The sequence below is a fragment of the Crocuta crocuta genome, unplaced genomic scaffold, assembly GCF_008692635.1.
Source record: "Crocuta crocuta isolate KB4526 unplaced genomic scaffold, BGI_CrCroc_1.0 scaffold470, whole genome shotgun sequence".
Classification (NCBI taxonomy): Eukaryota; Metazoa; Chordata; class Mammalia; order Carnivora; family Hyaenidae; genus Crocuta; species Crocuta crocuta.
The window spans coordinates 274620-298643 of NW_027532412.1; the positions used below are offsets into that span (position 1 = coordinate 274620).

The window sequence follows — 24024 nt, forward strand, 5'->3', positions numbered from 1 at the left end:
CAGGGAGCAACAGAGCTATGATCCTGTACCTTGGGTGGCCCTTGTCCAGAAGACCTTGGGCTGTGGCACCAGAAGGCAGCTCCCAGCTTTATGTCATCACTGATCTGCCCACCAAGGCCCTTTGTCTTTCCTTTTGCCCTGCCAGCCTCCCCCTCATCTGATCACAGAAGTTCCATCAGCCCCTTCTAAGGAGGGGGCCTGTATGCTGCCACAGGAGCATTTTGCCACAGGAGCATTTTGGTGGAAGGGCTGTGTGGATCATGGTGGCTGTGCCATCAGTGCTTCCAGCTGGAGCCACTTGGCCAGGTATTCCTCCACCCAGACCTGCTCAGCCAAAATCACGTGGCAGCTCTGGCTGTCAAGGCAGAGGCTACTTTCTTTCCTAAGGTACTTGTCCTGACTTCTCTCAACCACATGGCCCTCAGTCTGTCACTTGTTTTCATGGAAAATAGTTAAGGGATATGTCATTTCCCTTCATTTTCCTGGCCCCAGACCAACATAGATGAAACCTGAGCAGTAGCCAAAACCCACATTCTGAGTCAATCGTTTGGCATGCCTCTCAACACACACAGCACTGGGAATGCCTGGTGCCTGGGGAGCGCTGGTGGTACTTATGGTTCTATAGGTGCCTCGCAAAATGAGCTGTAAGGACATCTGACATTGTTGGTCTGTGAGGAGAATCATCTGGAACAACGGGTTGCTCACATCCTCTTTCCTGTGATCTGTCAGAAGCTTTGCTCCATGAGTATTTACTATGCCTAACATATTTGTTGAAACCCCATGTTATTATCATGTAAAAGTAACATACAGTCTCCAAGAAAAGGGAGGAGCTAAAATAAAAAGATTGAAGAAATAAGCCTCATAATGCCTTGTCATAAAGCATTGATGCTCCAGAGGTTAGTCTGTGCCTTGTCTGTCTTCCCAGTTCCTCAGGATACCTGGCGTCCTCGGGGAACAGAATTCAGGGAGTAGTAAAAGTACCATGTATGCCATCTTTTAGGGAATCCAGGGGCCTGACAGTTCTTGCAGGGAGCCTCCTGGTTATATCTTTAAGTAATGTGTGTTCAGTCAAAGACTTGAAACACTGATTTCTGAAGAGCTCCTACTTTGAGAGCTCAAGATAACAGATTGCTTGTGGAAACCTTCGAAGGTTGGCTCTCTCCATCAGCACCGCATTCCTCTTGCATTAAAGGCCCATGGTAGGTTGTGCTCGATGAGGGGCATGGTGAAGGAAGGCTAGGCTGAATACTCAGTGCTGTCCAGATGTCATATTGGAGGGCTAGAAACAGATCCATGGCATCCTTGGTAGGTTGTAAATGGAAATGTCTTCTCATTTGCAGGCATCACTTCATTTGTGGGTGATTGCATTCCAGTGAGTTTAGAAACGGAGATAATGATGGAGCAGGTGAAGGAACACTACCAAGACCTCAAGATCCAGCTGGAGACCAAGGTCAGGAGGAGTGAGGATGGCCACAGGGACACAGAGAGGCTTTTTGCTGCATGCTGGAAAGCTTCACTTGACTGTGCACGTTTCTGCACGCACATGTGTGCCCTAGACTCTGGGCCCCATAGTAAGCCTGCTCAGGGGGACAAAAGATCATGCGGAAATGTGAATAAAATGAACATTCTGCTTCACACCCTCTTTAGAAGGAGGCAGGAGATAAGGAATGACCAATAAAGGGAGGGAAGGAGGTTATGTGTACCCGATTTCACAAGGGTTGCACCAAGGCCAAACCTTCCTGCTCATTCTGCCAAGGGGGAAGCACACCTCCTGACTATGTTCTAAGCTGAAACAACCCTGGGATGGCCTTTTGTAGGATACTCTGTGGCCTTTTGGCCAGGACCCTGGCTGAGTCTGTCTTCTTAGATAAACTTCTCTCCTGCTCCATTAGCAGATTGTGGTGGGTTTTGTTAAAGGACAGCATCCACGACTTGTTTTCATGATTTGCTGTCAGAGTTAACAGTAGCACCAAGGTGGGGCTGCATGTCTTATGCTTGTGCCCCTGAGCTCCCTGGATGCATTCGCTGGAAACTCCTGCCTTGAGGATGTTCAGAGCCCCCTGCTGGTCTCATGAAGTCTTCCCAGTTCTCTCAGTTGTGCCACCCTCTGCCCTCCTCAGATGGCTTGGCCAAGCACCTGGTCCAATGTGGTCCCAGCCTCTGTTCCCTACCTGCTGGACCTGCACCCTGGGGGAGGCTTGGCTGTCGTTAACCTGTTCCCTTCACAGGCTTGTTCACTTTGTCAGGTCTGGGACACCAGTTCTTTGGATGTTGTACCTGGAAGTCTGGTATTTCTGTGTCACATTGTCAGGTAAGTCATTCTCAAGACCTCCTGATCGACGCTGCTCACGTTTCTCTTCTCAGGTAAATTCCTATGAAACGGAAATGGAGGTGATGAGAAGAAACTTTGCAAAGGAGAGGGAGGAAATACAGCAGGCCTTCAGGCTTGAGGTCCGTGTGTTGGAGTGCCGGAGGGCCGACCTGGAGGTGCTACTCGCAAAGTCTCAGGAGCTCATCCGAGGCCTGCAGGACCAGCTCCAGCAGGCTGCCCGCAGCCCCCTGATGGAGAGGGCAGTGTTGGGGCAGTGCTGCGCACGGGCACTGTCTGACCCAGCCCAGCGGCTAGCCCAGGAGCAGGACCCACTGGAGCAGGAGCAGCGCCAGAAGCATCAGAAGGACCTACAGCAAGTCAGGTTCAGTGCCGTGTCCTTTCGGGATATCACATCTAGGGTCTCTTGCCAAGGGCCCAAATTTGAAATTGCATTAGGCAAACTGCTCAGAATCACAGTGCCTGCTAACGGGGTGCTTTTTCTCAGGGCAGGTGGGTGAGCATTGAAAGAATAGGATCATAAGCATTGTTCCTTTGTATTAAAAATATGTTAACTAGAGCCAAGGAGTTAAAATTCCTTGTAGAATTCTGTCTTAGACTCACCTGATAGCAAAGGGCAGTATGTTCTTCATTTAATATCTCCTCCTAATTTTCCAGGATATTGTATTATATAACACATAAGGAGATGGATAAAGGGTATAAAAGCCCTAAAACCATGGGAAAGATGAGTAATTTGGGTTAGTGAGGTTCTTGAAAAGGTCAAAATGTATGAGCAAAGAAGAGGAAAGGTTTATTTGGAAAACAAATGTGGCATTTTGTATCCAACAATGTCATAGTTATATGAAAAATACCCACATGTCCATATGGGTCTTAGTAGGGTGAATGACTAGTTATTTCAGCCTTGGTGCTGGTCAGTCAGCCCCTCTGTGTCTTGTGGGGATTCTTGGACCCACCCAGGTCAGAAACGGATGACCACACCCATATGTTGACCCAGGGCTGATCTGACTACTTAAAGTGGAGGGGCCCACCGCACCTCCGCTCTTCATGGAAAGGCTGTGTAGGGCTCAGTGGGGTTCCATTGTTGTAGCTGAGTACACATGGCATCAGTTACCCCCTGACTGCAGGATGTCTGTGACCTGTATATGGAAATGTGCTCTCCAACCCGGGTGGAGTGCACTCTCCCCTTCTTTGGCTTGATGATTGAGGGTAGCTCAAATATGTGGAATGTCCTGTGAAAGACCAGATTGCCCTCCAAATCTGTGGGTGTTCCCTCCTCCCTGAACTCCAGATGACACCAGTGGAGGGGCCCCAGGCCCTTAGGGGCTGACAGGAACCGTTATTCTCCTAGAGGACAACAAAGGTCATTTTTAAGTCTTGTGCTTCTTCTGAGCTGTAAGTTATTTTCTCTTAAACCCCAGAGCTGTGTGATAAGGGACTTGACCCAAGTTCCTCTAGACCCCACCAGCAACAGGAGGGGGCCGGTGCAGGGTAGCCCCTCCTACCAGCCTGTACCATCCATCTGGAGGAATTGCTTGCTGCTTATGACTCCTCCTCAGGCTGGAGCTGGATCTGTATCCAACCATATGTCCTGTCCTCAGGCCAGCTCTGGCCAGGAGCAGAGAACACACCCTTAGTGCCTCTACCTCAGCTGGTACTCCATTCTTCTGGGGCTGCCCTGGTTCCAGCAACTTACCGAATTGTCAAGGGTAGTTTTGACTGTGGGCGAGATTCACGTGGCTCACTAAAGCACTATCCTTAGAACTTCCTGTGATAGGGGACATGTCCTGTGTCTGCTCTGTCCATGATGTCAGCCACGAGCCACACATGGTTACTGAGTCCTGGATATGTGGCCTGCATGACTCAGGTACTGAATTTTATCCTATTTAATTATAATCAACTTACTCTAAAAGTCATCTGTGCAAGTGGTTTCATGTCAGCTTCTATATGTAGAACCCAACCCCACTGAAGAGATCTTCCAACAGACCCTCTAAGGAGGGTCCCAGGACATGGATAGAGCCCTGGAGCACATGGGAGATGAAGGAACAGAGCAGGCCAGGTAGAGAGGAGGTTTGCAGCCAGGACAAGAAGAGCCTGTGAGGAGGCCTTTCCAACCTTGGGGGGAAGGGTTGGGCCTGGAGCTATACCCGCAGCACCTGTGACGTGCTCTGTTTCAGTAGGAAAGAGGCAGAAGTTGAGTTGAACCACAAGCTCTCAAGGATGGAAGCCCAGCAGGCTGCCCACTGTAAAGACTTAGCACTGCAGCCTCAGCAAGAGAAGGAAGAGGTGCTGCAGAGATATCTACTGCAAATCCACGAGGTGACAGAGCAGCATGATCTGGAGAAGGAGCGGAAGGAGGACAAAGGGAAGGAGATCCTCCCACTTTGTGGAAGGCAGCCGCTGAAGCAGCTGAAGCTGACGGGTGAGGAGGAGGTGCAACCATGCAAGTCTTCTGCCCTAGAGAAGGAGAGACTCGAGCTTGCTTGTAGGAAGCAAGTGGGAAGGCTTGTGCAGGAAGAAGACATGCTGAGGGCCTGCTTGAAGGATGGACCAGCAGTGTCAGGTGGTGACCAAGAGGGTATGGGCGGCCCCACACCCCTCTGTGCAGGCAGGAGAGAGCAGCCACTGGTGTGGCAGGAACCTGGTGCTGGGTATGGCCATGGGCAAGCTAGGTGCAGGGATGTGCCAGGCCATTACTTGTGCCATGTGGACCCCAGGCAGAGCCCAGCCCTAGACCCTGCCCTGCCCTCCAGAGGGCCCTTGGAGAACCTTTGCCTCAGAGAGGATGGTCAGGATGTACTTGACCCCAAGGAGGTGGCTTCTGCTCCCCCAGGGAGGTGGTTACAGGTGAATCAACGTGGGGTAGATGAGAGAGCAGTCCTCGAGGAGCTGGTACCTCCTGCCCTTGGCCCAGCGAGTCTGAGTCAGCCTGAAGCCCAGGAGCTGCTCTGGAAAACAGAGGGAGATGCCTCACCAGCTCAGAACCCGACACTGAGCAGAGGAGAGACTGAGAGGTGGCTGGCCATTCTTGAGCAAGCTGAGAACCTGAGTGGGGGGCTGGCCCCCATGGCGAGCCAGGGGCAGGCCTTGGAGGAACAGGCCCAGTGTGGGGACAGCACCCTGGAGCAGCAGCTGCAGCATAGCAGGGAAAAGGCCAAGGAAGGCACCTTGCTCTCCCACCTACACCTTGCTGGCCCCCAGGTGGCCAGGCAGGAACAGCTTGAGGTCCTGCAGGAGGAAGAGGCCAACACGGCCCTGGAGCGAGAGAAGGATGACATGAAAACCAAACTTCTACAGCTGGAATATATTGTTTGGGCTCTTGAGAAAGAAGCAGATACAAGAGAGAACAACAGGTTTGGTTTCTAAACATTCTTAGAATGCCTGGGTACACCCTCTAACCTCTACCCTGCATGGGCTTCATCACAGCTGCTGATGAGGGTTATGTAACTCTCGGGCTTGTGCAGGGCTCATAAGCCCGGCCCTGGCCTTGGGTATCCCATAGATCACCAGATGCCCAGTGAGTGGGTGGGGGCAGAGCTGGGTCATTCGGGCAGCTCAACTGGCCTTTGTGTCCCTGCTCTTGTCCTTAGGAAGTTCTTACTGATCTCACAAAGACAAAGACAAACTGTGCTTAGAGCTCCACTTCAATTCTGGGTCACCCTCTTCCTGCTGACTTTGAGCAGGACCTACTACTTTGATCCACCAGCACGTGTGCCAGGCACTGCCCTTGAGCTGCAAGTTCCTGTGCTTTCTGATTGGAGCAACAGAGGAGGCAGGCAGGCAGCCCTGGCACCTCCTGGGAGGCTGGAGGTGGGGTGTGAGTGCTCAGGAAGGTTCAGGATGCTGCTGCAGTTGATACCTCTCCAGGGGAAGCCTCAAGGTGAGGTGGTGTCCTGGAGATGTTGGTTTGTGGGCAAAGTGCAGAGAGCACCCAGGTGTATATCCAGGCCCTCCTCCTTCCCAGGATCCCCTGGGGGACTCAGGCTGGCACATGTTCTTTCTCAGAAGCCTAGAATTCTAGAAACTAAGCTTTTCCGGATACTGCAGCACATGGCCTTAGATGCTTTTCTGGCTCCTCAGGAGACTGACGGCTGCGCAAGAGATGATATAGATATTGGCATGCCAGGCACATCTATGTGATATGGTCAGTGCTCTGTGTGGTCCCATTACCCCCTACACAGCACACCTGTGAGGGGTCCACTTCCTGTGGAAATGGAGGCTCTGTGAAGTATTGTGTCACTTGTCCAAGTTGGTGACTTGGGTCTGTCCTGGAACATGGTTACAGGTGCAGTGAGACCTGCATTCCAGCTCAGGCACCAGCTCCTGGGTCTGTGTGACTATGGTCAGGTAGCTTCCTTGGGGAAAAAAAAAAAGATGTGGGATTTATGTTAAACCAAAGGGAATAAATGTCAGTTCACCACCCAGCTGAAAAAAAATATAAGCATAGCTAGAAATCCCCTGGGCACCAGGCCTCAGGCCTCCTCATTCTTCTCAGGAGTAGCTGTCCTAAAGAGCCTGTTTATCACTTTACAAACATTGCACTCTTAGGTGGGTGTCTCGGAGCCATGTAGCACCTTGTTTGTGGTGGCCTGACTTCTAAATTTCCTCATCTATGAAGTGCACATGGTGCCGTGTCTTCAAAGGACCACAGAGCATGAAATGAGGCTGGTCTCCAGCCTTGTGGACACACCATGGGGACCTGTTCTGTGCATGAGTCCGTGGCAGGCTCCAGGCACACACAAGGGCCTTGGGCATAGAAGCAACCCAGAGCCCTCACTCTCACTATGCTGTTCCTCTCAGATGCCTCCCCATGAACAGACGTGTGTGCCCACACCTGTGTTGTCCAGATTTCCCAGCCCAGTGCTGAGTGGTCTGTTGCTCACTGGCCCAAGTCCGGAAGGCTGCCCTTGTCCTTTCTCTGGTCCTCTTGGCCTCCACTCCCCAACTGTTGACTCCATAACTATAGTCACAGTTGTAGTCTCAGCAGGATCTTCACTCATTTGACAGTGTTTATGGGGCATCTTCTGTGTGGCAGTGCAGCTAGGGATTGCAGCAAGGAGCAGAACAGATGTTTTCAACTTTTAGCTCGTGAGGGAGGCACCATGCTTCATGCATGTCCCAGTGTCAGGAAGAAATATGTTACTGAATTTCAGTACACGTTTTCCAGGGACACATACACGCATGCTGAAAGCCTTGGGTGTATAGAATGTATACCCAATGTATAGAAATGACCAGCCTAAATTTGAGCTGATAGTTTTCTGGGAGATGGGGGGTCGGGTCTGGGAAGTTATGGGAGGCGTTGGGGCAGGAGCAGGCATGGCCCAGGTTAGAAGGCTTTGGGGAACAAGAAGATAGCTGTGCTGAGGGGAATGTAGATGGGAGCCAGCTCTTGTGGGCAGGGGAAGGGATTTGGGGGGCAGGCTACTGGGGCTTTGAGCCAGGCAGCTGTGGAAAGGTGCTCTTGGGTATCCAGGGAGACTGAGAAGAGCAGATTGCAGGGACTATGGGGTGGGTATCTAGAAGGAAATGCTGAGGCCGGCAGAGGGCAGGGGGAGGTGGCTGCTGCTGCTGTCCAGGCAAGAGGTGACAGCAGCTGGGGACCAGAGTGATGGCATCAGAGGTATAGGAAGTTGACTGGCAGGGCAGTAGAGGCCAAGTTGTTAGGCTCTAGGAGGATAGGATATGCACAGGGTGGTTGGAAATGGGCTCAGAGCAATCAGAGGACTCCCCGGAAATGCCACTGACCAAGAAGCGGGGAGCACAGGATTCAGTTACACATGAGGAGCCTGTGGTGTCTCCCACAGAGAGTGTGGAGGATGGAGAGTTGAGGAAGGATCCCACAGAGGAAGGGGAAACCAAGGGGCTGCATCTTTAGGGAAATAATCCTGGAATGAGGGAGGAACAACTGTCTCTGAAGCCCTTGAGAAGCCAGTTCACACAAAACCAGCCTGAAGAAATCTACTGGGCTCAGCAACATGCAAGTGCTCGCTGAGTGCACTAGCATCCCTCCACCCCCAATGCTGGGCCCCCAGTCCTGGCTCCTGCTCTGTGAGAGGAGGTCGGGCCCCAGCACCAGCCAAGCAACTCCCAGTGTAGTGGCCTTGTGGCCACTTGGAAGTAAACACATGGGACCACCTTCCAAACCTACAGCAGTTGTAGGCTCACAGGTTGGGCAGAACTCAGACTTGCAGGATCTTGGAGGCCATGGCAAAGATTTGGGCCTTTATCATAAAAGAAAGCAAAGTGCAGAGAGTGCATGACCAGATTTGGATTGTGAAAGAATTTCTGCCAGTAGTTTAGAGAATAGCAGGAGTAATCTGAATGCCAAACAGGGTTAAATTTATCCATATTCACCTCTCCTATTGCTATCTTGCTCTACACACACACAAATCTACACATACCCTTTTAAAATATTTTCTGAAATCATTGGAGATAATTATAAACATTATGACTCTTTACTGCTAAATATTTCTTGTTTTGTAAGAACAAGGACACTCTCCTGCATATCCACAGTGTCATTATCACACATGGGAAATTTAGGATGAATATACTGCTTATTTAATTTGCACTCCACATCCAGATTTCGCCAGCTATTTTGGTATATTCTTTCTAGATTGTTCACTCACCCTTGATCTAATCAAGGATCAGGCCATGCATTTAGTTAATCACATCTCTTTAATATCCTTTTTATAAAAGTTTATTGAGAGAGAGAGAGAGAGTAGGGAAGGGACAGACTGAGAGAGAGAGAGAGAGAGAGAGAGAGAGAATCCCAAGCTGTTTTAATAGCACAGAGCCTGATTTGGGGCTTGATCCCACAAACCATGAGATCATGACCTGAGCCAAAATCAAGAATTGGTCGCTCAACTGACTGAGCCACCCAGGTGCCCAATATCCTTTAATCTAAGAGTGTCTCCATCTTTTTTATTAATTTTTTTGTGAATGGATGTTGACTTTTTTTAATCATAGTAAATATACACAATGTAAAATCGGCCATTTTAACTGCTTTTAAGTATATAATTTAGTGGTATTAAACATACACAACATGCAGTCATCACCGCTTTCAACTTCCAAAAATTTTTCATCATTCCAAAGGGAAACTCTCTACCTATTAAACAATAATTATTGCTAGTATTTTATGAGGATTTTAGCATCAATATTGGTAAAGGATATTGGTCTCTGGTTTTCCTGTAGTGCCTTTATCTGGCTTTGATATCATAGTAATTCTGGTCCTGTAGAATGAATCAGGAAGTGTCCTCTCCTCTGCAAATTTTGGAAGAGCTTGAGATGGATTTACATTTTCCTCTTTAAATGTTTGGTAGAACTCACCAGGGAATCCTGGTAGCTCCTGGGCTTTTCTCTTACAAGTTGTTTGATTAACTAACTCAATCTCCTTACTAGGCATAGGTCCAATCAGATTTTTTGTTTCTTCATGAGTAGGTGTGGCAGATTATGTGTATCCAGGAATTTGGACATTGATTTTTTTTAAGAATTAAGACTAGGTCTGTTGCAGAATTCCTCCATTTGAATATTTGATTTTCCCCTTGGTTAGATTCCTTCTTATATCTCATGCTTTCTTTATGGAACCTTTTTCTTTCTAATGTGTAGTATTTACAAGTTCCCTTAGTGAAACTCTCTTGGAGTAAATTCTCTCAGTTTCTGTTTCTCTGAAGATATCTCAAAATTCCCCTCATTTTTTAAAGCTTTTATTTTTTTTAATTTATTTATTTTTAAAGAGTTTATTGTCAAATTGGTTTCCATATAACACCCAGTGCTCATCCCAAAAAGTGCCCTCCCCTATGCCCATCACCCTCCTTTCCCCTTCCCCCACCTCCCATCAGCCCTCAGTTTGTTCTCAGCATTCAAGAGTCTCTCATGGTTTGCCTCTCTCCCTTTCCCCCACCATTTCCCCAATTCTTCTCCCCCATGGTTCTCCGTTAAGTTCCTCCTAATCCTTCTATACGTGCAAACATATGATATTTGTCCTTCTCTGCCTGACTTATTTTGCTAAGCATAACACCCTCAAGGTCCATCCACATTGCTACACATGGCCAGATTTCATTCTTTCTCATTATCATGTAGTATTCCATTGTATAAATAAACCACATCTTCGTGATCCATTTGTCTGTTGATGGACACTTAGGCTCTTTCCATGTTTTGGCCTTTGTTGAGAGTGCTGCTATGAATATTAGGGTACATGTGCTCCTATGCATCAGCACTCCTGTATCCCTTGGGTAAATTCCTAGCATTGCTATTGCTGGGTCATAGGGGAGTTCTGTTGCTAATTTCTTGAGGAACCTCCATACTATTTTCCAGAGGGGTTGCACCAGTTTACATTCCCACCAACAGTGTAGGAGGGACTCCACATCCTCTCCACATCCTCGCCAGCGTCTAGAGTCTCCTGATTTGTTCATTTTAGCCACTCTGACTGGCATGAGGTGGTATCTCAGTGTGGTTTTCATTTGTATTTCCCTGATGAGGGATGCTGAGCATTGTTTCATGTGTCTGTTGGCCATCTGGATGTCCCCTTTGGAGGATATCATGTCTTCTGCCCATTTCTTCACTGGATTATTTTTTTTTCAAGTGTGGAGTTTAATGAGTTCCGTATAGATTTTGGATACTAGCCCTTTATCTGATATGTCATTTGCAACTATCTTTTCCCATTTCGTCTGTTGCCTATTAGTTTTATTAATTGTTTCCTTTGCCGTGCAGAAGCTTTTAATCTTGATGAGGTCCCAGTAGTTCATTTTTGCTCTTGATTCCCTTGCTTTTGGGGATGTGTCAAGTAAGAAATCGCTGCCGTGGACGTCAAGGAGGTTGTTTCCTGCTTTCTCCTCTAGGGTTTTGATGGTTTCCTGTCTCACATTCAGGTCCTTTATCCATTTTTGAGTTTATTTTTGTGTATGGTATGAGAAAGTGATCTAGTTCATTCTTCTGCATGTTGCTGTCCAGGTCTCTCACACCATCCATTAAAGAGGCTGTTTTTTTTTTCCGTTGGACACTCTTTCCTGCTTTGTCAAAGATTAGTTAGCCATACATTTGTGGGTCCAATTCTGAATTCTCTATTCTATTCCATTGGCCTATGTGTCTGTTTGTGTGCCAATACCATACTGTCTTGATGATGACAGCTTTGTAGTAGAGGCTAAAGTCTTGGATAGTGATGCTTCCTATTTGGTTTTCTTCTTCAATATTACTTTGGTTGTTCGGGGTCTTTTGTGGTTCCATACAAATTTTAGGATAGTTTGTTCTAGCTTTGAGAAGTATGCTGGTGCGATTTTGATTGGTATTGCATTGAATGTGTAGATTGCTTTGGGTAGTAATGACATTTTAACTATATTTATTCTTCCTATTCGTGAGCATGGAATGTTTTTCCATTTCTTTGTGTCTTCTTTGATTTCCTTCATAAGTTTTCTATAGTTTTCATCATACAGATCTCCTATATCTTTTGTTAGGTTTATTCCTAGGTGTTTTATGGGTTTTTTGTGCAATTGTGAATGGGATCAGTTTCTTGATTCTCTTTCTGTTGCTTCATTGTTGGTGTATAAAAATGCAACCGATCTCTGTACGTTGATTTTGTACCCTGCAACTTTGCTGAATTCTTGGATCAGCTCTAGTAGGCTTCTGGTGGAGTCTGTCCTGTTTTCTATGTATAGTATCATGTCATCTGTGAAGAGTGAAAGTTTGACTTCCTCTTTGCCAATTCTGATGTGTTTTATTTCCTTTTGTTGTCTGAGAGTGACATCCCTGTCGTGTTCCTGATCTCAGGGGGAAAGCTCTCAGTTTTTCCCCATTGCAGATGATGTTAGCTGAGGGCTTCTTATAGATGGCTTTTATGATGTTTAAGTATTTTTGAAAGATAGTATTCCTGGGAACACAAATCTAGATTAAAGACGTGTTCTCTGCCCTTTGAACATATTCAATATCATCAAGATTCCACTGTTGACATTAGGTAGTCTGCTCTTTTTAGTTGTTGCTGTTTATGTGTATTAGTTTCCTATGGCTGCTGTAACAAATTACCCCAAAGTTAGTGACTTAAAACAACATAATTTATTATTTTATAGTTTTGGAGCTTAGAAGTTGGAAATGGGTATGACTGGACCAAAATTAAGATGTTGGCAGGGTTGCCTTCCTGTCTAGTGGTTATAGAAGAGAATTACTATTCTTACCTTTGTAGCTTCTGTGGGCTGCTTGCATTCCTGTTTCTGGCTCCCTTCCATCTTTAAAGACAGTAATGACTGTCAGGTCCACCTTACATCACATCACTCTGACACCCACTCTCCTGCCCCTTTCCTTCATGTTTAAGGACACTGTGATTACATTGGACCCATCTGGATGATCCAAGATCTACAGTTGTAGCTTATTCATATGGTTCGTTGCTGTGGAGTGTTGTGTGAATATACCACAATTTACTCATTCACTTGTTGATGGGGATTTGAGTAGTGTTTACTTTTTGGTTATCACAAATAGAACTACTAAGAAAGTTCTTGTCCATGTCTTTTGGATTTATGTTGGTGATTGGCTATAGGTGTGGTTTTCTTTCTACCTGTCCTGTTTAGAAAGACATTGTGCCCACTGAATTTGTGTTTTATGAAAAACTCCTAGCCATTATTTAATTATTATTTTTCTAAGTGGACTTCATATCCAACATGAAGCCAAATGCAGGGTTTGAATTTATGATCCTGAGATCAAGATCTGAGCTGAGATCAAGAGTCAGACAGTCAACTGACTGAGCCACCCAGGTGCCTCTTCCAGCCATTATTTTTAAAACATTGATTTTCTCTTGCCCTACAATTAGATGTATGATGTTAGGTCTTTTCACTTTCCCTCCATCTTTTTCCCTTCCATATCTTTTATCTTTTCTCACTTGTCTCATTCTGGGTGCTTTTTATTTTTTTTTTTTTCAGAGGCGGCTTTTTCCACGTATGTTGTGGTGATCTTTGATTGTGTCCTCATGTTTACATGATGTTAATCACTGGGAATCTGAGGAGCCATAGCAGAGGGTGCTTTCTGTAGAAAGGGTGGATATTGCTTTTGCTGAGAAAGGAGAGCCTGCTAATCTGGGGCCACTTTAACCTCTTTCTAGGGCACTAGCTTAGTGCAGGAGTCCATGCTGCTGATGGCATAGGCATTGGCCTCAGGGTAGCTCTATCTTTATATTGCTTAATACTTAAAGCTGGATTTCAGTTTCTAGGTATTTGTTTTGTTAGAGGGCCCTTGGAGGTTTCCATTACCGTCTGTGAGGACAATCACCCATTATATGATCATCTTCACACTGCTCTAATTGCGTGGTGTGGTAAGGGGGATGGGATAGGACAGCCTTCAGCTTATCTGCGGTCCAGGAAGCTTTAAGTGGGAACCGCCTCCCCCCACCCCCAACATACATCCACTGAATCAATTTGTTTTCTGTTTTGGAGCCAGAATGGCACTTTCCAAACACAGACCTCATTTGTTTCACTCCCTTGCTTGAAACCTTTTCCTGCTTTAAAAATTCCAGTGACTTCTCTTTCTTTATTTTTCTCTTTAGTTTCTCATGAGATAAAATGAAGTCATATTTATGCTTATGAAGAAGGCACTTATGCTTGGTATTATAAGCATATTAACATAAAATGAACATGACAAGATCATGTGGCTTCCAGTATTTTTAGCCTAAAAAAAAATTAGAAGCTAATGCCAGATAGGGACCTATGGGGGAAATAAATGTCAACCAGACCACTATCTATTAAGAATAAATATCTTGGGCAGCACATGGGTTTTAAGCTGTCTCTTTTGTGATTTTTACTGGTAAATAAATTGCTCATCTGTCATATGTCAGTGGTGTTATATAAGTGGAGACCTCTATGTTATCAGAAAGCAAAAGTGGCTCCAGGCAGACATGGTTCATGTAGTAGCTGTTCATGCTTATTTCTTTCCATTGAGGCATCCACCTTGTATCAGGTCTCTCTCTATACACTGATGTGGGCATCTTCCCAGTTTCTCCTCCCTAGTGTTTGACCTCAGTGTACAATGAGGGGAGCTCTCCCTAAAGAGGAAAATGTGTTTTGGTCTTCTGATTCCTTGTGTTCCTTAGCTCCGTGCCAGAGTTCTCTGGTGGGGGATGAATATCCTTTGCCGTAACCTGAGGACCCACAGCCAGTGGTGAGCATACTGTGAGCACACTTCTATTTCAGTTAGTGGTTATAAGATGCAGTAACAGATTAGCCATAAACTTAAACAGAACCAAGGTGCTTAAATACATTAGTGAGTTGTTGATTGTGTAACTGTTTTAGAAGGTAAGAAAGCTTTATTTTCTGTAGCTTATTGCTTAGGAGATGCAAACCATGGCATGTTAGCAGGTCATAGAAAGAAGAACAGTGTGTCCTGTGCCATTAACCCGGGATGATGCAGGATCACCAAGACTTCCAGCTGCAAGACCAGACTCGTGTGGACTGCATGTGGTGACCAGCTCCTGGAGTCCCCACCTTCTTTTTTTCATTTTTTTCATGCAGAATAGAGTTGGATAGGCTTTCTGAAGAAAATACATTGTTGAAAAATGAGCTGGGAAGGATTCAGCAAGAGCTTGAAGCTGCAGAAAAGACAAATGACGCACAGAGGTAAGGGCCTGGCTCAGTCATTCTACCTAGATTCCAGTCTGCAACATGCTTTGTGTTTTGGGCAATAAGCTTAGAAGGTACTGCTGTGGAAAGTGGGAAGTTTTGACACACCAACCCAGAGTTCCAGAAAAACCACAAAGGCAAGCAATGCTGACCTCTTACCAGCCCTGATAGGTATGGGAGGGCTCAGATCCTGTTCCAGATGTTGACAGCCATCTTCATGCCTGGGCTCCTAAGTATGAGATGGAGCATGTGCATGGGGCAGCACAGTCAGCACCACAGTGGACAGCTCTAGCTCGGGCCACTTCTCTCTGAAGTCTGTATAAGCACTTTCCACCCCTAAGTTGCTGCTCCACATCATGCCACAGAGTGGGGGTGGGAGGAGAGTGAGTATTTCTTTAGCAGTAAGAGATGCTTCTGGGGCCCTTTTGGAATCTGTTTTTTCATGTTTTGTTAATGATTTTGGTTGGGCTTCTCCACGTTTTGTGGATTTCAGTGGATTAGAATAAGGGGTAGAGGAGCGGGAACTGACGCAGGAGAAACTGTGTTTGTGGAGGGAGAAGAGCACAGAGTACCTGTCAGTAGCTTTCTGCTTTCACTACCTTAGTTTTATCCAAGCACAACTTTTGTTTGACTTTTTTTTTTTAAGTCTGAAATTCAACATGATTAAAATATGCTATCCAGAGCAGATGGTCAACAACGGATTGCTATCATGTGATAGCATTTCTGAAATCTAAGTTTTTCCCCCTCTGGAAACTGTTGTTTTTCTAATTTGCTGCCAGGACCCATTTCCCAACAGACCCCAGCAGATACAAGGTTGTTTTGGTCCTATTTATGCTGCTTAGTGTGAATGGTCACAGGTTTTGCTAAAGAGGTATTATTGTGTGTGACTGAAGAATGTCATGGAGGGTGTTTGCTCTTATTGTGGTACTGGCAATGTTCCTCTGGCTCCGATGGTCAGAGTCCTGACTGGGTGGGCAGCGTCAGTGGTGTAGAACAGTGACAGAGCAAGTGTGAGGGTCTGTTTTGTGGCTGCAAATCCAATGCCAGGGAAAAAAGAAACTGGCTGGTCAGTGATATTGTTAATTTTGCTTCTCTAACAGGAAGGAAATTGAAGCTTTAAAGAGAGACAACGAAAAGGCCTGCTCTGAAATGGAAGAACTCAACAAACAGGTCAGGTATTGACTCGGGCATGACGCTTAACACCACTCTCCTTTTTTCATTATTTTGAGATAATTTCAAACTTACAGGAAGGAAGGACAGAATTTTTTTCTGAAAGATCTGAGAGTGAGTTGCCAAGCCATCAGCCCCTTCCCTGGCTCCAAGGATATGAATGTGGATGCAGAAGTGCTGCCTGAGCCCCCGCCCCATTGAGCTTTGCCAGCTGTCCTTGCACCTTCAGAATCACATGGCTCCTTCAGTTGGTCCTTGGATTTTAGGACTGGGGTGCTTTTGCAGATTACAAACAGATATTTGATAGGAAATAATTCCGTTTGGTTGTCTGATGTTCCCTTGTGATTAGATTTAGATTAGGTCTCGTTGGCATAATTTGTTCCATTACTAGTTAGGTGGTATTGGCCAGGCTTCTCCACAGTAAGGTTACCTTTCCATTTGTAGTGGTGAGTGTTGTATGGTAGATACTTTTTTTTTCTTTCATAGTTTATTGTCAAGTTGGTTTCCATATAACACCCAGTGTTCATCCAACAAGTGCCCTCCTCCATGTCCATCACCCTCCTTCCCCTCCCCCGACCCCCATCAGCCCTCAGTTTGTTCACAGTATTCAAGAATTTCTCATGGTTTGCCTCCCTCCCTCTCCCCAACTATTTTTTCCCTTTCTCCTCCCCCATGGTCTTCTTAAGTTTCTCCTGATCCACTTATAAGTGAAAACATATGGTATCTGTCTTTCTCTGCCTGACTTATTTCACTCAGCATAACATGTATGGTAGATACTTTAATATTATGTACAATATGTAATTTACATAATATTCCCTATCAAACTCTTATACCCTTATTTTATTTCTTGCTTTGATGAAGGCCAGGTGGTAACTAATTCCACCATTCCTTTTATATTTATTGGGTTTTTAAAAATTTTTTTAACATTTATTTTTGAGACAGAGAAAGACAGAGCATGAGCTGGGAAGGTGCAGAGAGAGAGGGAGACACAGAATCTGAAACAGGCTCCAAGCTCTGAGCTGTCAGCACAGAGCTCGAACCCCTTGGACCAGGAGAGATCATGACCTGAGCCGAAGTCGGACACTTAACCGACTGAGCCACCCAGGTGCCCCTTATTGGTATTTTAAATGTGTAAGGAAGAGCTTTCTTTTCTGTTCACTTATTTATTCATTACATCATCATATTACTATCCAAGCTCCTGTTTTACTCAATGGGTTATAATACATTACCATCAGTATTTATTTTTGTGCTCAAATTGTCTCAGATTTTGCTAATGAGAGCCCCTTCACAGTGGTTTCTGGTTCTCCAGATGAACGTTGATCATTTTTTGAACACTTCTTTACTTTCTGGTACCCTTGGATATTCCAGGTTCATCTAATACTTCTCTTGCCTGAGCTCTGTGATCAGCTACTCCCCCAGGGAGCTTCTGGTGACCATTAGTGTAGAATAGTGTTTGGATACTAAGACCTGAGCATCCAGATTGCCCACTGCTCCTGGGACATCACTACTTCCAGGCATAGTTAGTGGATAGAGTTAGGGAGTGTGTATGTACTTAGAGTTTCATGAATGAATCTGCATATAGTTCATGAACAATATTTATTTATATATCTCTCTCTATTGAAAATCATAAATTCAAACCCATATATGCAGTTTCTACCTAATATCTTAGGATGATCCTAATTTCTCCCTTTCCATATTTGTAGCTTATATCTCCAACAGTGAGAATCCTGGTTGTATCCTCAGAAGATCTACTTACTGTTGATTGATCTCCCTTACCCCATGCATAAATGCCCTTCCTGCTCTGTTTCAGCACTGACCCTACACTGGTCCTCTTTCTGCTCCCTTAACACAGATGCTTTTCTTACTTGGTCTCCTTTACTGGCATTTGGGTGGATTATTAAGGAGAAAGCACACAAGCTGGGGTGTGTCATTCTTGGTTTTTTTAATTCTTTTTTAATTGATACCATTATTGATAATTATAGACTCACATAGTTATAAGAAATATAGCAAAATCCTTTATACACTTTGATCAGTTTCCCCCAATGGTAACATTTTTTAAAAAGTTTTTATTTAAATTTCACTTAGTTAACATACAGTGTAATACTAGTTTCAGGTTTACAATGTAGTGATTCATCACTTAAATACAGCACCCAGTGCTCATCATGATAAGTGCAGTCCTAAATCCCCATTGCCTGTTTCACCCATCCCCCCACTCACCTCCATTCTGGTAACCATCAGTTCTCAATAGTTAAGAGTCTCTTTCTTAGTTTGCCTCTCTCTTTTTTTCTCTATTCACCTTTGTTTTGTTACTTAAATTTTTTTAATGTTTTATTTATTTTTGAGAGACAGAGACAGTGAGTGGGGGAGGGCTAGAAAGAGGGGGGACACCGAATCTGAAGCAGGCTCCAGGCTCTGGGCTATTGGCACAGAGCCTAACACAGGGCTCGAACCCACGAACTGTGAGATCATGACCTGAGCCAAAGTAGGACAATTAACCAACTGAGCCACCCAGGCACCCCTTCTTTGTTTTGTTTCTTAAATTGCACATGAGTGAAATCATATGGTATTTGCTTTTCTACAGTTTATTTCGTTTAGCATTATACTCTCTAGCCCCATCTGAGTCATAATAAAAAATAAAATGGAAAGATTTTATTCTTTTTTATGGCTGAATAATATTCCGGTGTGTGTGTGTGTGTGTGTGTGTGTGTGTGTGTATGTGTACTTACATACATACACTCCACATCCTCTTTATCCACTCATCAGTTACTGACACTTAAGCTAGTTCCATAATGTGGCTATTGTAGATAATGCTGCCATAAACATTGGAGTGTATATATACTGTTGAATTAGTATTTTTAGTATGTATGCCATTGAATTAGTTTTCTGTGGATAAATGTCTAGTAGTGTGACTGCTGGATTATAGGGTAGTTCTATTTTTAACTTTCTGAAGAACTGCAATACTCTTCTTCAGACTGGCTGCACCAGTTTGCATTCCCACCAACAGTACAAGAGCTCTCCACTTTCTCCACATCCTCGCCAATGCCTGTTGTTTCTTGTGTTATGATTTTAGCCATTCTGACAGGTGTGAGGTGATATCTCATTGTAGTTTTGATTTGTATTTCCCTGGTAATGAGTGATGTTAATCCTCTTTTCTTGTGTCTGTCGGCCATCTGGATGTCTTCTTTGGAAAATGGTCTATTCACTGGTCTTCCCATTTTTTAAATTGAATTATTGGTTTTTTGGGTGTTGAGTTTGATAAGTTCTTTATAGATTTTGGATACTAACCTTTTATTGGATATTTCATTTGCAATATCTTCTCCCATTCCATAGGCTGCCTTTATTTTGTTGATTGGTTCCTTCATTCTATAGAAGCTTTTTACTTTGATGAAATCCCAATAGTTTATTTTGGCTTTTGTTTCCCTTGCCTCAGGAGGCATATTTAGAAAGAAGTTGCTGTGACTGATCTCAGAGACATTACTGTCTATGCTGTCTTCTAGGATCTTTCTGGTTTCAGGTCTCACATTTAGGTCATTAATCCATTTTCAGTATAATTTGTTGTATGCTGAAAGAAAGTAGTTCAGTTTCATTCTTCTGCATGTCGCTGTCCTGTTTTCCCAGCACCTTTTGTTGAAGAGACTGTCTCTTTCCCAATGGATAATCTTTCCTGCTTTGTTGAAGATTAATTGACCATATAGTTATGGTTCATTTCTGGGTTTTCTATTGTGTTCTATAGATCATTGTGTCTATTTTTGTGACAGTACCAAACTGTTTTGATTACTACAGCTTTGTAATATAACTTAAAGTCCAGGATTGTGATGCATGCAGCTTTTCTTTTCTTTTTCAGGATTGCTTTGGCTATCCTGGGACTTTCTGTGGTTCCATACAAATTTTAGACTTGCTTATTCTAGTTCTGCGAAAAATGCTGTTGGTATTTGGAAAGGAATTGTATTAAATGGGTAGATTGCTTTTGGTAGTATAGACATTTTAGCAATATTTGTTCTTCTAACTCATGCGCATGGAAGTCTTTCCACTTCTTTGTGTCATTTTCAGTTTCTTTCATCAGTGTTTTATTTTATAGTCTTTCAGCTCTTTGGTTAGGTTTATTCCTAGATATCTTATTTTCTTTGTATAATTATAAATGGGATTGATTCCTTAATTTCTTTCTGCTCCTTCACTATTGATGTATAAAAAACAGATTTCTGTGCATTGATTTTGTATCCTGTAACTTTATAGAATTCTTTTATCGATTCTAGCAGGTTTTTTTGGTGGAGTCTTTCAGGGTTTCTCTGTATAGTATCATGTCATCTGCGTATGGTGAAACTTTCACCTCTTCCTTGCCAATTTGGATTCTTTTTATTTCTTTTTGTTGTCTGATTGCTATGACTAGGACTTCTAGTACTATGTGGAATAAAAGTAGTGTAAATGGACATTCCTGTCTTATTCCTGACCAGAGAGGAGAAGCTCTCAGTTTTCAAATCCCATTGAATGATGCTAGCTCTGGATTTTTCATATATGGCCTTTATCATGTTGAGGTATATTTCCTCTAAACCTACTGTGTTGAGGATTTTTATCATGAATGGATGTTGTACTTTATCAAATGCTTTTTCTGCACCTATTGTAATGATCATATGGTTCTTACCCTTTCTTTTATTAATGCAATGTGCCGCATTTGCATTAATTTGCAAATTTGCAAATATTGAACCAGCCCTGCAACCCAGGAATAAACCCCACTTGATCATGGTGGTTTATTCTTTTAATGTATTGTTGGATTTGTTTTGCTAGCATTTTGTTGAGAATTTTTACATCCATGTTCATCAGAGAAATAAGCCTGTATTTCTCTTTTTTGGTGGAGTCTTTGGTTTTGGTATCAGGGTAATGCTAACCACACAGAATGAATTTGGAAGTTTCCCTCCCTTTTCTAGTTTTTTGAATAGTTTGAGAAGAATAGGTATTAACTATTCTTTAAATGTTCAGTAGAATTGGGGCACCAGGGTGGCTCAGTGGGTTAAACATATGACTCTTGGTTTTGGCTCAGGTCATGACCTTGCAGTTCATGAGTTCAAGCCCCACATCAGGCTCTGAGCTGACAGTACGGAACCTGCCTCAGATTCTCTCTCCCTCTCTCTTTCTGACTCTCCCCTGCTCATTCTCTCTCTCTCTCTCCCTGTTTCTCAAAATAAATAAATAAACTTAGAAAAATAAATATTTGGTAGAATTTGCCTGTGAAGCCATCTGATCCTGGGCTTTTGTTTGTTGGGAGAATTTTGATTACTGATTCAATTTCCTTAGTGGTTATCGGTCTGTTCAAATTTTCTTTTTCTTTTTTCAGCTTTAGTAGGCTGTATGTTTCTAGGAATTTATCCATTTCTTCCAGGTTGTCCAATTTGTTGGCATGTAATTTTTCATAGTTTGTATTTCTGTGGTGTTGGTTTTTCTCCTCTCCTTTCTGTGATTTTTTTAAATATTTGAGTCCTTTCTCTTTTAGTTTTGATTAGTCTGTTTAGGGGATTATCAATTTTGTTAATTTTTCAAAGATCTACCTCCTGGTTTCATCGATCTCTCTGCTTTTGGCTTTGTTTTGTTTTTTTAGTTTCTATATAATTTATTTCTGCTCTAATCTTTATTATTTCCTTCTATTGGTTTTGGGTTCTGTATGTTTTTCTTTTTCTAGCTCCTTTAGTTGTAAGGTTAGGTTGTGTATTTGAGATTTTTCTTCCTTCTTGAAGTAGGCCTGTGTCCCTATAAACTTCCCTCTTATGGCTGCTTTTGCTGCATCCCAAAGGTTTTGAATCTTCCCCTGGTAACATTTTATAAAACTATAGTATAATATCTTTATTAGTCTGCTAGGGCTGCCATAACAAAACACCAGAGACTGAATGGCTTACACAACAGAAATATATTTCCTGGGGTGCCTGAGTGGCTCAGTCGGTTGAACGTATGACTTTGGCTCAGGTCATGATCTCACAGTTCCTCGGTTTGAGCCCCGCATCGGGCTCTGTGCTGACAACTAGCTCAGAGCCTGGAGCCTATTTCAGATTCTGTGTCTCCCTCTCTATTTGACCCTCCCCTGCTCACACTGTCTCTCTCTCTCTCTCAGAAATAAATAAAAACATTAAAAAATTTTTTTAAAAATATATTTCCTGGGGCGCCTGGGTGGCTCAGTCGGTTAAGTGTCTGACTTTGGCTCGGGTCATGATCTCACGGTTTGTGGGTTCGAGCCCCACATCGGGCTCTGTGCTGACAGCTAGCTCAGAACTTGGAGACTGTTTCAAGTTCTGTGTCTCCCTGTCTCTCTGACCCTCCCATGCTCACGCTGTCTCTCTCTATCTCAGAAATAAATAAAACATTAAAAATTTAAAATATATATATATATTTCCTTACAATTCTCAAGGTTGGCAGTCTAAGAGCAAAGGGTTGGTGGGTTAATTTCATGAAACCTCTCTTGTAGATGGCTATCTTCTTCCTGTGTTCTCACATGGTCTTCCCTCTTACATGCTGGTATCCTAATTTCTTAATAGGACACTGTCAGATTAGAATCCACTCACAGCATCTCATTTTCCCTTAACCACCTCTTTAAAGACCTTGTCTCTAAATACAGTCACATTCTGAGGTATTGAGAGTATGAACTTCAACATATGAATTTTGGGTGGAAGAAATTAGACTATAACAAATATCATAATCAAGCTATTGATGTTGATACAATCCATGGGCCTTATTCACATTTCCCGTTTTACTTGTGTACTCGTGTGTGTCTCTGTGTGTCTGTGTATGTATGTTTGTATTGGTGTCTGTCTGTCTGTATGTGTGTATGTATGTGTCTGTGTGTATCTGTGCAGGGGAGTGTGTGTATTGAGTTCCATAAGATTTTATTGCCTCTGTGGGTTTGTGTATCCACCACCACAGTCAAGATACTGAACTGAACAGTTTCAACTCCTCAAGGATCCTTCATGTTGTTCTTTTACAACCATACCTACCTACCTCCAGCCTCCAGCCCCAACCCCTGACAAGTACTCATCAGTCCTTGATTTCTGAAAGTATCATCTCAAATGTTATTTAAAAAGAATCACACAGAGGTGCCTGGGTTGCTCAGTCAGTTGAGCGTCTGACTTTGGCCCAGGTCATGATCTCACGGTTCATGGGTTTGAGTCCCGCATCGGGCTCTGTGCTGACAGCTCAGAGCTTGGAGCCTGCTTCGGATTCTATGTCTCCCTCTCTCTCTCTGCCCATCCCCGACTCATGTTCTGTTTCTGTCCCAAAAATAAATAAACATAAAAAATTTTTTAAAAAAAAGAATCACACAGAATGTAACCTTTGAGAGTGACTTTTCTCGCACATCACAATTCCCTGGAGATTCATCTAAGCATTGCCTGTACAGTAGTTAGCTTCTTTTTATTGCTGAATATTAGTCTGTGGTGTTGATGTCCCACAGTTGAACACTCACCTTTTATTTTTTTTTTAATTTTTAAAAATGTTTTTAATTAAAAAAAATTTTTTTAATGTTTATTCATTTTTGAGAGAGGGCAGAGAGAGAAGTTGGGGAGAGGCAGAGAGAGAAGGAGACACAGAATCCAAATATGGCTTTAGGCTCTGAGCTGTCAGCACAGAGCCTGATACAAGGCTCAAACTCATGTACAGTGAGATCATGACCTGAGCCAAAGTCTGACACTTAACTGACTAAGCCACCCAGGCACTCCAACACTCCCCTTTTAAACCTTTTTTTTTTTTTTAATGTTTGTTTATTTTTGAGTGAGAGAGAGACAGGTGTGAGTAGGGGAGGGACAGAGAGGAAGGGAGACACAGAATCTGAAGCAGGTTGCCATAGGCTGGAGCACTTAAGCAGTAATAATTTATCGTCTCATAGCTTTGGAGGTTAGAAGTCCAGGACAAGGTACTGGCTGATTTGGGTGCTGGTGAGAGCCCTATACCTGGCTTGCAGAC

The 24024-nt window shown here is 43.8% G+C and overlaps 1 protein-coding gene across 1 annotated transcript in view; it reads left to right on the top strand.

The window, feature by feature from the left end:
• NINL (ninein like) overlaps nucleotides 1-24024 on the top strand; it is a 194644-nt gene that overhangs the window by 145542 nt on the left and 25078 nt on the right. The window contains exons 15-18 of the mRNA XM_077778947.1: nucleotides 1341-1450; nucleotides 2365-2693; nucleotides 14809-14913; nucleotides 16017-16086. Of these exons, the coding sequence (XP_077635073.1) occupies nucleotides 1341-1450; nucleotides 2365-2693; nucleotides 14809-14913; nucleotides 16017-16086 (614 nt within the window). The remainder of the gene's footprint in view (nucleotides 1-1340; nucleotides 1451-2364; nucleotides 2694-14808; nucleotides 14914-16016; nucleotides 16087-24024) is intronic.